At 33.0% G+C, this 14,470-nt stretch overlaps 4 protein-coding genes across 4 annotated transcripts; 1 reads left to right on the top strand and 3 right to left on the bottom strand.

Moving 5' to 3' along the window:
- Positions 1–1,536: 1,536 nt before the first annotated feature.
- On the bottom strand, positions 1,537–3,356 carry RO3G_00076 (uncharacterized protein; the record flags this gene model as incomplete). Its single annotated transcript, XM_067654667.1, has 3 exons — positions 1,537–2,053; positions 2,186–3,263; positions 3,326–3,356. 3 exons carry the CDS (start codon positions 3,354–3,356, stop codon positions 1,537–1,539), a joined length of 1,626 nt encoding a protein of 541 aa, XP_067510768.1.
- Positions 3,357–5,273: 1,917 nt separating this feature from the next.
- Positions 5,274–5,918, bottom strand: RO3G_00077 (uncharacterized protein; the record flags this gene model as incomplete). The annotated part of the gene is made up of 3 exons (XM_067654668.1): positions 5,274–5,321; positions 5,550–5,707; positions 5,840–5,918. 3 exons carry the CDS (start codon positions 5,916–5,918, stop codon positions 5,274–5,276), a joined length of 285 nt encoding a protein of 94 aa, XP_067510769.1.
- A 400-nt stretch (positions 5,919–6,318) lies between these two features.
- On the bottom strand, positions 6,319–7,441 carry RO3G_00078 (uncharacterized protein; the record flags this gene model as incomplete). The annotated part of the gene is made up of 3 exons (XM_067654669.1): positions 6,319–7,071; positions 7,131–7,220; positions 7,271–7,441. 3 exons carry the CDS (start codon positions 7,439–7,441, stop codon positions 6,319–6,321), a joined length of 1,014 nt encoding a protein of 337 aa, XP_067510770.1.
- A 499-nt stretch (positions 7,442–7,940) lies between these two features.
- RO3G_00079 (uncharacterized protein) lies at positions 7,941–10,375 on the top strand (the record flags this gene model as incomplete). The annotated part of the gene is made up of 6 exons (XM_067654670.1): positions 7,941–8,255; positions 8,316–8,450; positions 8,513–8,666; positions 8,724–9,070; positions 9,169–9,758; positions 9,814–10,375. 6 exons carry the CDS (start codon positions 7,941–7,943, stop codon positions 10,373–10,375), a joined length of 2,103 nt encoding a protein of 700 aa, XP_067510771.1.
- Positions 10,376–14,470: the final 4,095 nt, after the last annotated feature.

Here is a 14,470-nt window from a genome sequence, read left to right on the forward strand (position 1 = left end):
TATGAAGTGTCAGTCTCAGTCATCAAGACATAAACAACATAAGAATAAAAGTGCTTACCTCCGAAAAGTAAAGCAATCATCGATTGCAGCCTAGTTCTGCTTCCTTTTCAGAAGAGAACGGCAAGAATTTTGTTTACAGTGTAGAATTGACTGTTGTTTAGAAAGGCTTAATGAAGCCGGGAGTATGACCATATCCATAAATGAAAGACCAGATAGCGAGACAATAGGAGTTTTTTCTTTTTCTTTTTACGCATGTTGTTTTTAAACTGAAAGGAAAAAAAACGATGAATAAACAAAGCAAGTCTTCCATTCACTCTTTTTAAATGTCTTCTTTTCTTGGAACACGACGCATACCCCTGTTTTATCATTTTTTATCTTATTAGGTTAGTTATGATGCAAAAATTGATTGTTCTTTAACATTTGCTTGAAGCAACTTATGCAAAAAGAGGATAAGGTATAAATGTAACTCTCTCATTAAAGTTCAAAACTACGTCTGCCTCTTCTATATGCTTAACAAAGAAGCAAAGAGATGGCCCTTTTTTTTGTAGCTTTCTAGAAGGAACCTGAAACAAGATTTACCTTCTCAGGGTCTGAACATTTATCACACTTTTTTTTTTTTTAGTTTAATGTTGGACAACAAGAAAGCTTTATGTAGTGTACCTCATATCTCTTTCTATTCTTTAATATGGCCTTAGTATTCTTCTTTCTCAGCCCTTTCTCAATTTCAACGTTAACATCGTTGATACTGTTGGCACAAGATGAAGTTTTAGATTTTACTTGTATAGGTAAATCTTGCTTTATTTTCCCAAAGAAAAACAAAACAAAGTAAAATGATAAAGACTAGTAAACTTCGACTATATCACAATTGGTATGATAGATCAAAAGCCTATTGTAAAAGAAGATGGCAATACATTTCTAATCAGCTCTCCCTTAGTCTTTTGTACCGATATATCGCCATCTGTATTCATTAAAAACCCATGACTACACAGGAGAAGGAGCGTGTTAAACACCTTAAAGCCATAATTGCAGGTGTAAAAAAAAGTCTGGAAAACGCACATTTATATACTTTTATTTCTTCTCAATAAACTGGTTTAAGCACTCTGAACTCAACGACTATTAGTCAGAATGAGTAGCCTTTGTTGATGGCTTCGTTGACTTTGTCTTATCTCTTTAAATCATGTCAATCTTTTAGACGTTTGAATCTGTCTTTGGGTAATTACTCTCCACTGTCAAAAGCTCGATTTTGATAAGTCAATATTAGGACCTATCACTATGAGACCTTACAGGCGAATACTTTAGTTTTTTAACAAGTATTCTCATTTTCTAAAGTGATAGGACTCATCAATACTTGAAAAAAAAAATTCGAAAAGGAAGTTGCTTTATAAAATTTTGTCGGAAGTAAAAAAAAAGCATTAGTCTCATTGAGTCCTACGGGCCATATACTGCAGGATTTTTTTCTTGAACAAAAAACATTGACAAAGGAATTGAAAAATAATTTAAAAAGAAAGGATTATTTCTATAACAAAAATGGGAGGTTTACTGTTGAGAAAAGAAATTTGTTGTATTTTGATAAATGTTATTGAACCACTCTCGAACGCCTGACAAGGAAATATGCCCAGTTGGTCCATTTACTGCATCATCAAGTGGAATTCCTTCCAAAGTTATTTCAATCATGTCTACGGCTACAGGATTATTCTGATAGGCCGATGGCAGCCCAAGATAATTAATATCATCTGATCCTGATTTACCAAAGGCTTTAATCACACGAGCATTGGATAGCGATCGATCCCATTCAGCATCTTCCTTAATCATGTTTACAAGGTCAGTAATACGAGGGCTTACTACCTTTGGGTTAAAAAGCTTGGTATTCAGCTCTTGAAGCAACTGATTGAACTTTTTATTTAATTCAGGTACGCGCATTATCTGATTCGTCAACGGTCGTGTACCCCAATAAGGAAATGTGCTGTAGTTGCCGCTCCACAAATCTGACATATTGTCATAAGTATTACCAAGGCAAAGGTCAAGATCAGCAGCAATATATATATACTGATCACTATTAGGATTTTGATAAACATAAAAATTGTTTGCCTTTGCTATGTAACCATCAGAATAGCCACCCAATATTTCAATTGTCATTCTAAAAACCATTCATTAAAATTTTTTACTAAAGATGACTACTACTTACGACCGAAGAACAGAGTCCATATCAAGTATTTCGTTCCATTCTTTGAAAGCATCTGAGCTATTGATAGGCGCCTTAGCAATGAACTTGGTCAAATCCATCAGAGGCTGATAGTTGTCTTTCTCTCTATCGGTGGCTTCTTCCTTGATTTTATATTCGCCATCAGCGTATGCTGTAATATTTTCATAGTAAGAGAGGTCAGAAATGTGGTTATTAGCACCATAAGACTTTGCCTGATAAAGGTATCCATGTTTATAGGACGAATCTCCATCCGCAAACACATTAGAAAGCCAGGGCCCTTTGAAGGTATCAATAATACCATATAAGCCAAGCTCTTCATTGTTCATGAAAACACGTACAAAGGAAAACTCGGATGAGATAAGGCCGGCTGATTTAAGGATGTCGTAGCCTAATTGTTCACGAATATAGGAGGGATCGTAAGCTAAAGAGCGAAGCTTAAAATCTTTATAGCCATACAATCTATCCTCCTTGTGCAGCTTAACATTAAATGATTTCTTAAGTACCCATCGAGCACTTTCTCCAGCTAAGGAAAGCTCTACTTTATCAAATTTGAAAGCATCATGAAGTGAGAGGTAGGAAATGGTAGTCTTGGCAGATATATCTACAGTGGTGTTGCCCTTCATCTGGTCAAATTCTGTTTGATTTCCGATGATGTGAATTGTGGGGATCTCGTTGTCTCTGTGCAAATCAGACTTGATACGATGAATAGAACTCAAAGGAGGATAGACCTGTGGTAACTGGGCATTGTTATGTGTGTTCCAGGTACGGTTGAAGAACTCGTGAGGTGTGCTTTGGTTGACAGGCTGACGTTCAAATGATTCTGCAAGCGTACTGTTATCACTGGCATACACCTTTGCATAATGGTAGCCTGATTTAGCAGAAGGAGCCTTTCCAGAGAAAAGGATTGGGAATGTCTTGTTGGCCTCTAAAGGATAACTAATACTGTCCACTATGACAACCATTGACTTGAAGGTGGTTTGATTTAAAAGAGCAATGGCATTGTAGCTTATCATAGAACCTTGATCTGATTGTGCATTAGTAACAGCCGCAAACAGCAGCCCTATAATGATTAATAGAAATCGATTAGAGCATGTTAAATCATAAATTGACTTGAAACATTACATGTTGCTAATATGTATTTCAAAAATAACATTTTTTCTTTTGAAAAGATGAAGATGCAGAAACAGTACCTAGCGAATTTATAGTCCATGCATGTGACTGGTCAGTTAAATCTTGTGAAAGGTTTTTTCTTTTTGTCATGTACGTCGGCGTAATTATTAATCTGTCCTTTTACTATAAAAAAATCTTTGTCCGAAAATAAGATCAACGTCCTTCTTATTTAGATTAAAGCTATTGAACAAATTGTTCTTAATTTTTGCTAAATAAGCCTATAAATTTATGTTTCTCTGGTTAACTTTTGCTGTTGCAGTTGCTTCTGTCGACAAAATGTATTATTTATTTGCCATTACAAAAAGAGTCTGAAATTGAATATAGACTTTTAGTTTCACAAAACTGTTACATTAGGTTTAGATTGGTAAACTGGATAGACAAACTAAGAAAAGGGTTGTGGATCATTGTAAGCTAACAATATGGATTCAATGCTCACCAAAGCTCGAGATGTTTGTCTTTGATTAGTTCAGCGACTAGTCTAGTTTTAGTGTACAGCAAAAAAATCGCAATTTTTAAGGAAATATTTTTACTGATTCCGATAATCAATTTAAAACAGTAAAAGTAAATGGCTTTTATTGAGATTTAGCTACAGAAGCATAAAGAAGCTCATTATTTAACTAATTGCAGTAAGTAAAGAGAATTCTTAAGTCATCTTTTATATATAAACTTTATAGAAACTGACGCCGCTGTAACGACAAATCAGTGTGCAAAGATAAACGAATAAATAAATAGTGGTTTGGGGTAAACGCGTTAGTTGACCAAAGCAGCAGCGTCATTAGCACATCGTCGGTGATATTCTCATTAATAGAAAAAAATGTAACCAAGCGACATGGAATTGAAGGGTCCACAATGTTGTAGAATAGTAACTGATTGTAGTTGATATTAATAAATATAAGTCTTAATAAAAGATCATACAATCAATTCCAATTAGACATATTCTTTTAGAATATGTATTGTATTCATGAGAGTTCTTTGATAAGAAGAAGTATCAACTAAAATAACAAAATCCAATCCAATGGCAGGAATATTGCTAATCTTTCACATAATTGAAATAACGCGTAAAATAACGTTCCCAGAATAAAAGATGATCTATGACAGACATACAAAAGAACAAATGAAAAGTTTTCATAATCATAATTAATGACACTTGCTAAAGTACCTGAAGATTAGAAGAACGATCACAATAGAAGATATAAATACCTGCCTTCAATTAGAATAATTTTTACTTTAACTAAAAACTGAAATAAAGATCAGTCTCAAAAAGAACTCAAACTGTTTCTCGATCTTATTTCTACCTTTTCCTTTCTTACCTTGATCATTGTACAACATACAAGACCAAATGCTTGAAAGTAGAAAGTGAAAATGATATATAGGGCGTCATAAGGAGATGGGGAGACATCTGAGCCGAAAGATATTAAAATCAAGAAAGTTTACAGGCTCTAATTGAAATATCTGGAGCGATTCTAATCGAATAGTCAGGCAGTAGCAACAGAAAGTATATTAAAATTAAGTTTTCCATTCTTGGAAAATAACGCATATCAGTAGTTATACAAATAGAAAAATCAAATAGTTTATATATAAAATTTATACTTCTAAAAAAAAAAATAGCAGTTCAAACAGTAAATTTATTAAAAGATTGAGGAAAAGTGTATGCATTATAAGTTACTTTTGTAAATGAATCGGCTGCTACGTTCTCGTTGTTTAAATTGATGATAAATGCGATAATTATCACAGTCTGTATCAATCTGCATTATAGAAATGTCGTTGCTACATTATATTAATCATAGATTATTGTGAAAACAGTTATCAAATTTTTATTATGCTCTCCAGAGCAAAAAAAAAAAAAAAAGGAAATCTATACTTAAAAATCATGGATTTTGGTTTTCGTAACTTGTTTTATTTATTTAAGACTATAACCTTCGAGAAAATCCAGTGTATATGATAATTTCTAAAAGACAATTTGTATAAATATATCATACTCTTAAACGAGCTTGTCTCTAATTTATTTATCCCTAAGGTCACTGTATTCAATCTTGTACGGATTTAATTGGGCAACAATTTACCGGCAATTTCTGCATGCTAACACGAATTAAAAAAGTTGTCAACTATACGGTTAAATTAGTGGCTCTGTTTGGTTGTATAGCTTCAATAATGTTGGTTATGCCCATATACTTACTTTTTCGTAAATGAACGGTTTGCTAATTATGAATAGATCAGTTACTGCTTTCACGAATTCCAGTTCCTTTTGGCCTACCTTGTAAATAACATGGCCTAATTTTTTGAATCCTTCAAAAGTACGACTTTGAGTAAAATCTTTGGTAACATCATATTTGACTTTGACATATATTATTGAGTAATAGTAGGGAAAATTCGATTATAATCATACTGCTGTATTATTCAGGGACAAGCAGCATAACATAATAGAACGCTGCAGATTCATAAAGAGAGTCTTCATGTAAAGCTCACTGTCAGTTTCCGTGCTTCTGATTGCTGCTTCATTACGCTTTGAAAAAGAAAGCAGAGATTCACCGCTGCTTCCATTCATATCTTGATATAATATTTTGAATTTGATAGCTCTTGAATTTGCCCAGTGTATGAGCAACAATTTTTAGAATATTTCCAAGTGTTTTATACAGATCAAGTAGTATCAAAAATAAATAAATTATTGCAAAACAACATTCTGTACCAGTCTTTATTATTTTTAAAGGCAACCTTATTATAATCAATAAGAGTGAGTTTATAATTAAAGAAAAACAAGATTCTTTCCAAAGATGAACTATCTTTTTGGGCCATATACAAATTGAATGCATGTTATCAGGTTGCTTACTCAATGTCAAATAATGCAGTTTTATAAAATAATATCTCACTCAATTTATTTCAGCCCTTGTTAAAGCACAAAATATGAATCCATTGATATATATTCTACATAACTTTTTTGAATTACTTTATTTTTCAATAGGCTCTGTATTATCTGAGTTCATAATATAAGTTGAAAGTCTGTCTATAATTCGCTCATCAATCACAATAGGTGGATCATTTTTCTTCAATTCTTCTACTTTCTCATCCCCAATCCAATACTTTTTCTCTTCTTGTCCCTTATCAGCATCTTTAGTTTCGAAAGGTCTTGTCTGGTTTAATACTGCTGCAACTACATATTCACCAACATCCTCAATACGTTTGTAATCAGCATACCACATATAAAGTCTGTAAGGAATATTCGACCATCCAATAATATTAATGTGAGGGATATAAATTACAGGTGAGAACTTGGGTGGTAGTGAGAAGGTGCTCTCTTTTTCTTCTATCTTATTTTCTTCTTCTATTAACAAAGGCTCCATGATAGTCTCTGAAGCAGCAATATCAAGTTCTTCTGAAGTAATCTGATCCACTGAATCTGCCCACTTTTCTTGATTTTCCAAAAGGCTAGCCTCACAGCCCTTTGCTAACCCATTTAGCACTTCCCTATATGCATTTCTACCAATAGCCAAAATTCCATCAATCTCTACTTTACTAGTCGGTGGTTTCTTTAAAACTTCCAGATTTATAAATGGGTTTGTCACTCGTTCTGTTGGTTTCTCAGATACTTCTGATGCTTCACGACGTTGTTTAACAACTTCTTCAATCACAGAACTTTCAACTTGTCCTGGTTCTTTTGCTTCTTTTACTTCATAATCAATAGCACCTGCAACAAGAACTGGCTTTTGACAAGAAGAAATTTTAAGTGATCGTACATTAAAAGATATAATCTCGCTTTTACCTTGACATATTCTCTAAACCAATTTCGACTTTTTTCAAGACTATCTCCAGGTGGTGCAGATATATAAACGGTAACTTTTCTGGGCATTTCCTACATGTCAAAATATGTTAATATATACAATTTCTTTTTATAGATCTTACATGAACACCACAAGGTCTTTCAGCAAGATGTTGAACACGCTGAGCAAGTGCTCTTCTTGACTTTTCTGCATTCTGATTACTTGTATAAATGATACCACTTAAAGCACCAGCAATACCACTAAATATAAGAGTACCTCTTGAGGGCGCTTTTAAACCAAATGGCAAACTCATAATTTTTATTGTAAAAAAAAAAAAAAAAAAGGTTTTGGCCCTGGAGAAGACTACTTCCATCTTTAAGACAGTCACAAACGACTAATGAATTCAAGTAAAACAAAAATAGCTGATAAATGTGTATATTTTTTTTTTAAGGAACCACCCTGAAATTAATTAAATTGTTTATATTTGACGTGAGGGAACGTTGTTCCAGAAGCCAAAAACTCTGCAGCTTGTATGCTGAAGATCATTGAACGTATCAAAACAAAGCCTTTTCATTTTTTTTTTCCCGTTAGTCTGGGTTTATATTTTTGTAAAGCAAGAAAAAACCAAGAAATCTTTTTTTTCCCCTTTTTTTAAGTGTTATGCAATGTGGAAACAATCAAGTCTTTTAAAAATTATTACATTATTCGCATCTCTTTCGCTGATACAGGCCAAGTACATTGGAAAACGTGAAGCCGATCGAGATTACTATACTCTACATGTCCCACAAGGCGAATCTGCAGTAGCAAAACAAATGGCTCAACATCTTGGTGTTCGATTTGAGGGACAGGTCGGTGAACTAAGTACATATTATATGGTCAGTTCACCCAAGGAGACGCTACAAAAACGAGATGAAGACCCTGTTATTGCTAAATATAACCAACTCTTGTCATCTAACTGGAAAAGAGATGAGCAACCATGGGCAAAAATAAAGTCGATTGAGAAGCAGATACCCAAAAGACGAGTCAAGCGCGGCCCAATACCTATTCTTACACCAAAAGAAAGAGTAGTGGATGCACAAGAATCATTGGGTATTCAAGATCCCTTATTCAATAAACAGTGGCATTTGGTAAGATGAAATAGTTGCTGTAGTGATAAACCATGTATTAAAATTGTATGTATATGATAGATTAATCAAATGAATACTGGTAACGATATTAATGTCACAGGCGTATGGAAACAAGGTATTTCTGGTAAAGGCGTAACTGTTGTGATTGTTGATGATGGTCTGGACTATAATAGTACTGATTTAGCTGCCAATTTTGTAAGCTTTACTTTATATAATAATAATGACTTGTTATAATATGAACATAAACATTTGCATAGTACGCTGAAGGATCCTATGACTTCAATGACCATGAGTCTTTACCTACACCAAAATTATGGGACGATACTCACGGTACTCGATGTGCTGGACAAATTGCAGCTGTTAGAAACAACGCATGCGGTATTGGTATAGCTTACGAATCCAAGATAGCAGGTAATAAAGGGCTTATTCAACAAAAGCAAGGAATAACTCAATTATATCGGTTGCTAGGTGTCCGTATCCTTTCTGGAGATCTTACAGATGCAGATGAGGCATTGGCGTTGAATTACAAATACCAAGAAAATGACATATTTTCATGTTCTTGGGGGCCTACTGATAATGGTGAAACCATGGAAGCACCCAAAGGTATCTTGGCTGACGCTTTTTTAAACGGCATAAAAAATGGAAGAGGTGGTAAAGGGTCCATCTATGTCTTTGCGACAGGCAACGGCGGTACTTCGGGAGATAATTGTAATTTTGATGGATACACCAATAGTATCTATACAATTACTGTAGGTGCAATTGATTTTACAAACAGCCATCCCCCTTATTCTGAAGCTTGTTCTGCTCAATTGGTGGTAACCTATTCAAGCGGCGGCGGACAATATATCGTGAGTTTAAAAATATTATAAACATGAATATTAAAAATTATTAATTGTTCTTTCATAACACATAGCAAACAACTGATGTAGGTAAAAATGACTGTTCAGATAGACATGGCGGTACCTCAGCGGCTGCACCCAATGCAGCAGGTATTTTTGCTCTTGTCCTCTCTGTTCGACCGGATCTATCCTGGCGTGATCTTCAGCATTTATGTGTACAAACAGCAGTGCCTATAAAGACAGAGGATAGTGATTGGAAACGATTGCCTTCAGGTCGAATTTACAATCATAAATTCGGATATGGAAAGTTGGATGCCTATGCTTTGGTAGAAGCAGCCAAAGGGCATAAAGGGGTCAATCAACAGACCTGGCTTGAGTTGCCTAGTCCAGTTAAAAAGAGAACGATACCAGATTCGACAGGGTTGAAAACAAAGAAGGCATTAAAGAGTATTGTTAAAGTAACAGAGGAAATGATTAAGGCAGCTGGACTGCTTCGATTGGAACATATTACTGCTACAGTCAACATTGAACATCAAAGACGTGGTGATTTAACGATTGATCTTTTGAGTCCTCATCAAGTCAAATCTGAATTGGCTACAAGAAGAAATTTAGACACAAGTACAGAAGGTTTTCCTAATTGGAAATTTATGTCAGTTAAACATTGGTAAGCAATTGGGAGTTGACATAAAAGAAATCGGATCACTCAAATTCATGAACAGGGAAGAAAACCCAGTAGGTGATTGGACTTTGACTATTTATGATGTTGATAATCCAAAAAGTACTGGGCATTTGCTTAATTGGACATTAACCTTATACGGAGAACAAGACCCTGAATTTGTAGGAACTCCGATTCATACAACTATCGGGTTTCACGAAGACAAAGAACATGAAGTGACAATCACTACTACCACTGCTGCTTCTACACCTACTGACGTTGATAACACTCCTTCAAGACCTACACGCATCAAACCTGAAAGCAAACCATCTGAAGTTGCTTCTATCACACCTACTCCTACAGAAGCCTCTAGTTCTTCATTTGAGGATAATGCACAAAAAGGAGCCGATGATTATTTAACTGTGGTTTATGTCATCTTTGGTTCATTGGCCGTCTTTGGTGTTGCAACTGGCCTTTACTTCTATAAACGTAATAGTTGGCACCCATTAGATAAAATTGATAGACAGCAACCAAGACCAGGTGGCTATGAATTTGATGTGCTTCAACCTTTAACAGAGCATGATGAAGAGGATGAAGAAGAGGAAGAAAGACTTGGTAACCATTGAAATAAAGTCACTGTTATTTCAGACGTCTATGTTTTTCATTACCGTCGCCCCGATTTTATTTTTAGCAATTTTATATACATTAAGTAACCTATTATGTTTTATTGTGTACAAAATGCATTTTAAAGGCTCATTCAGATATGGCATTAAACAAGATGCAATGAAATCAATTAAAAAGGTTATATCATAAAAAAATAAAATGACAGCAATATATGTCGAAAATAAATAAAATCGACTTTACAAAAGGCTATCTGATCAATTATATAGTGTACCTTATTGCTATCTAAAGTTACTTCCTAGGTTCAAAGCTTACAGCCATATAAAATTTGCAATTATTATTGAAGATAATCATATTCAGCTTAAATAGCATTAGTAATTAGGAAATCGATGATATACTTATATATTCTAATCTATTGAATAAGCAAAAATTGAATGGGCTAATTCAGAATAACAATATTCGAAACAATGCACAATTGAGAAAAGGACATACTTTTCTCAACAAGATGTTTGCTTGAGCTGTCGCTCTGAAAAAAAATTCAAAATATGTTCGCATACCATAGAATTTTTCTGTAGTAAATTAGATATGAATATTGGAATATACGAACATACAAACTATTTTCATACATAAGTAAACTGTAACGCAAATCAACCTATCTTGCTGCAAACTTAACAGACTATTTTATCACTTATATATTTAGCTTGCATACATTATCCTGTAACATCACCATTAATTAACTAAATAACCTAATATGTATATGTCTTTGTGTATTAATGTAACCTGTACAATTTTTTGGACTGCAAATCTATTTGTTAACTCTGCTAATGCATTTTCTGAAGTGTGCTAAAGATAATCTCATTTGATCCATAATGTTCGCAGAATCACATTTTGCAATAAAATCAAGTTTAGTTCATAAAATTTTTAAATAAGCCATGACATATGATACATATCGATACAAGCCCTCTTTGATTAATGCTTTCTAATGATAGCTATTAATTTAAAGAGAAAAACTTCTTTTTCATATCATTCATATAGCCAAAGAACAAACCTTTACCATATCGATCAATTTGATATTTTGCAAGAGTACTACAGACTATCTACATAAACTTAAATTTGACTTTTATTTTTGTTTTAAAAATGTTGCAACAAGATTTACATCAACAATCCAGGAAATAAGCCAATATAATGAAAAAGTACAATGACCCAGTCTTTCCTAGTTCGGTGGAATGATAAAGAAAAGCATCTAATAGGTTTCTTTGTCTGTCTGTTTCTTTTTTAGGAAAAGTTCATTGTTCATACTTTTAAAAATACAAAATAAAATGAATAAAATATACATAAGATACTGAACCATTGTCTTAAAGTCAATGTCCAAATTTCATAAAGCATTAGCACAGACTTTGTCAACTTGATGAAGATTAATTACAAATCTTAATTGTGATCATTCACTCTAAGCTTGTGTATAGCAGCAATGCCAAAAGAGTTATACTAAAGACAAGTTATATCAAGTATTGTCGATGATTAATGCTTAGATGGTAAGGACTATAGACCGACGCCCATTTCTGACAAAGACCGCGATTATCAAACCATTTCAATAGAGAATATGTTGATAGAAGCTATGTTTACATTCTTAATCTTCCGTTACATTGGTTATGTATGTTTACTCACTTGGAATCCTTTTTTTTCCTTTTGTCTTTTTTACTCTCATGTATATAAATATGGGATAAATTAGCTTTTTACTTGTTTATAAATAAAATCCAGAATAAAGATGAGAATAGGATGAACATGTTGCTCACATCCTGTATTATTGAGCTCTTTTTTCACACAAATACTAAAACGAACCGTCAAACATAAACAAAATATAAACAACTCAACAAAATGTGATGCGCCAATTATTTTATTTTTACTAAAATATCGTTGAATTGATTCCGCAAATATTAACTCAGTAAAATTTCCCATCACTACATACAAGGCTAATTTTGTGCCTGAAAGCTGTATGATAAAGACTAAATGATCTATAGTTGCAGTACTTATTTGATTGTAGAGTACAAAGGGCAAATAAGTGGAATGTAAACGTGATTTTTATCATAAAGACTGTAGCTGAATTTCTTTTCTTGCATAAAAAAACTTATTTGTGTTACATGGTTCATTATCTCTTTATATATAACCTTTATTCAAAATGAATTGGTTTGTAGAGTATATTTATTACTTTTAAAAAAAAAAGGGGGGGGGGTTATGGGCTTTTTTAAAGATGTTTATTTCTTTTACGCAAGCTTTTTCTTTTAGTAAACAAACTTTTTTTTCAAGACCGTATCCTCTTTTGTTTACTCTCTTGTTATGCAAGTTTTTTTATTGGAATAATGCTCATTTTTATTACTAATTGATTAAAGCTCCTTTAATATAAAAAATAAGAAAATGTAATTTATTGAATAAAATGACATAAAAATTCAAGACAAGATGATTCATGCTTTGCTTATTGTTTGAATCATAGGATTTAGCTAAAATGTGTTCCTTTAATCATTTTTTGAGTTTAAAAAGGTACCGGAAATCCTGAAATGGTAATGCTTTTGCGATTTGTTTAAACGCCTTTCAGATATTTTTGGAGTAAAGTGAAAGAAATATAAAAAAAGAGGTCAACATAAGAAAGAAAAAGAACAAAGACCAAATGTCTATAAAGATTGAAAGAAGCTTGAAAGATTTACTTTATTGAAATGTATGATTCCTTATTAAAAAGGTGATGTTAGTATGCTAGCTCATAGTTATGCAGTAAACTTGGTTGAAACCTGTTTACAGTCTTTTATTTTTTGGCTGAGCATCACAACAAAATGATAAATCCGGTTTTATCCATTCATAATATTGGAATGACATATGATTCTTTCATTTTTCAATGCTGAGAATGAAGAAATTCCATAGTCACAGACTTCAACAAAAGGTATAAATACGCGTCCTATTTTCACTTTCTCTTTTTTTTTACTTATCCCTCAAGTTTTCATGTTTACATGTTTCTTGCGAAAAAAACACAAGTTTTCTTGGTTTCTTGCGAAAAAAACCATTCAAGTTTTACCTTGGCTTCTTGCGAAAAAAACCATTCAAGTTTTACCTTGGCTTCTTGCGAAAAAAGTCAAGGCTTAGTTTTTTATATAATTAAATGAAAATGAAAAATGAAATTAAATACTCGTAATTAATAAAGGTTATCACTAATGTTCTGTTGTTTGTCGTAAGAAAAAGGGGAAGTTTGATTTGTCCAACTGAAAGCTGTCTTTGATTGAGCTACTGAGATTAAATGTACTTCACGATTTTTTTTTTTTATGAAACGTATTCAAGAGTAGAGGTGTATTTATATCAACATATATACACTCCAATAATATTTAAAAGAAGCTTTTTTTATTTTATTAATGCACGACAACCAGATCTTTCAACTACATTAGCATTCAATGCAAGGAAACTAATTAGAAAATGTACCTCTTTCTAATCCTGTGTCTAATGACAACTTGTTTATTGCACAGAATAGAAACAAATGGGTTGTTTTCCAAAAACCAAATTGACGTTAGAAGGCCAATTTATTTAGATATTGAATATTGTACAGCCCTCTTTGATATTTTCAGTAACTCATTTAGTGGTTGAAGCATCCTTTCTTTCTTGAGGAGGACCTTGTCCAAACTATAAGCAAAAAAAAAAAAGAAACATTCTTCATTTGTTTATCCTTTTGATCAAAGCACGTATTTATCATCAGTTAGAGTGGCTCAGTTTACTTGCTATAGATAATGTTTGTCTATTTATGGAGTGAGTAAAGAAATGAAGCAATGTAAAACCAGATAAACTCAAGAGCCATTTGGGACTACGACTAGTATTTTTTCTCTTATTTTCTTTCTTTTTACAAAATCATGAATTCTCGACTTAGTTGGACAAGTGCTTCAGTGATTCTTGCAATAGCTTTGAAAAGACAAACAATTATGAATAAGCCTTTAATAAGACGATTTGTTAATACAGCTAAAAAACGTTAGTAAAAAGAAGAACATAAAAATTGAAGTTGGACTTCTTTTGACAGCTACTCACTTTTATGTAGAAAAGCATTGTATTCTAGGAAGCACGCTTAAATCCAC

Source organism: Rhizopus delemar, genomic scaffold (genome assembly GCF_000149305.1).
Source record: "Rhizopus delemar RA 99-880 supercont3.1 genomic scaffold, whole genome shotgun sequence".
Classification (NCBI taxonomy): domain Eukaryota; kingdom Fungi; phylum Mucoromycota; class Mucoromycetes; order Mucorales; family Rhizopodaceae; genus Rhizopus; species Rhizopus delemar.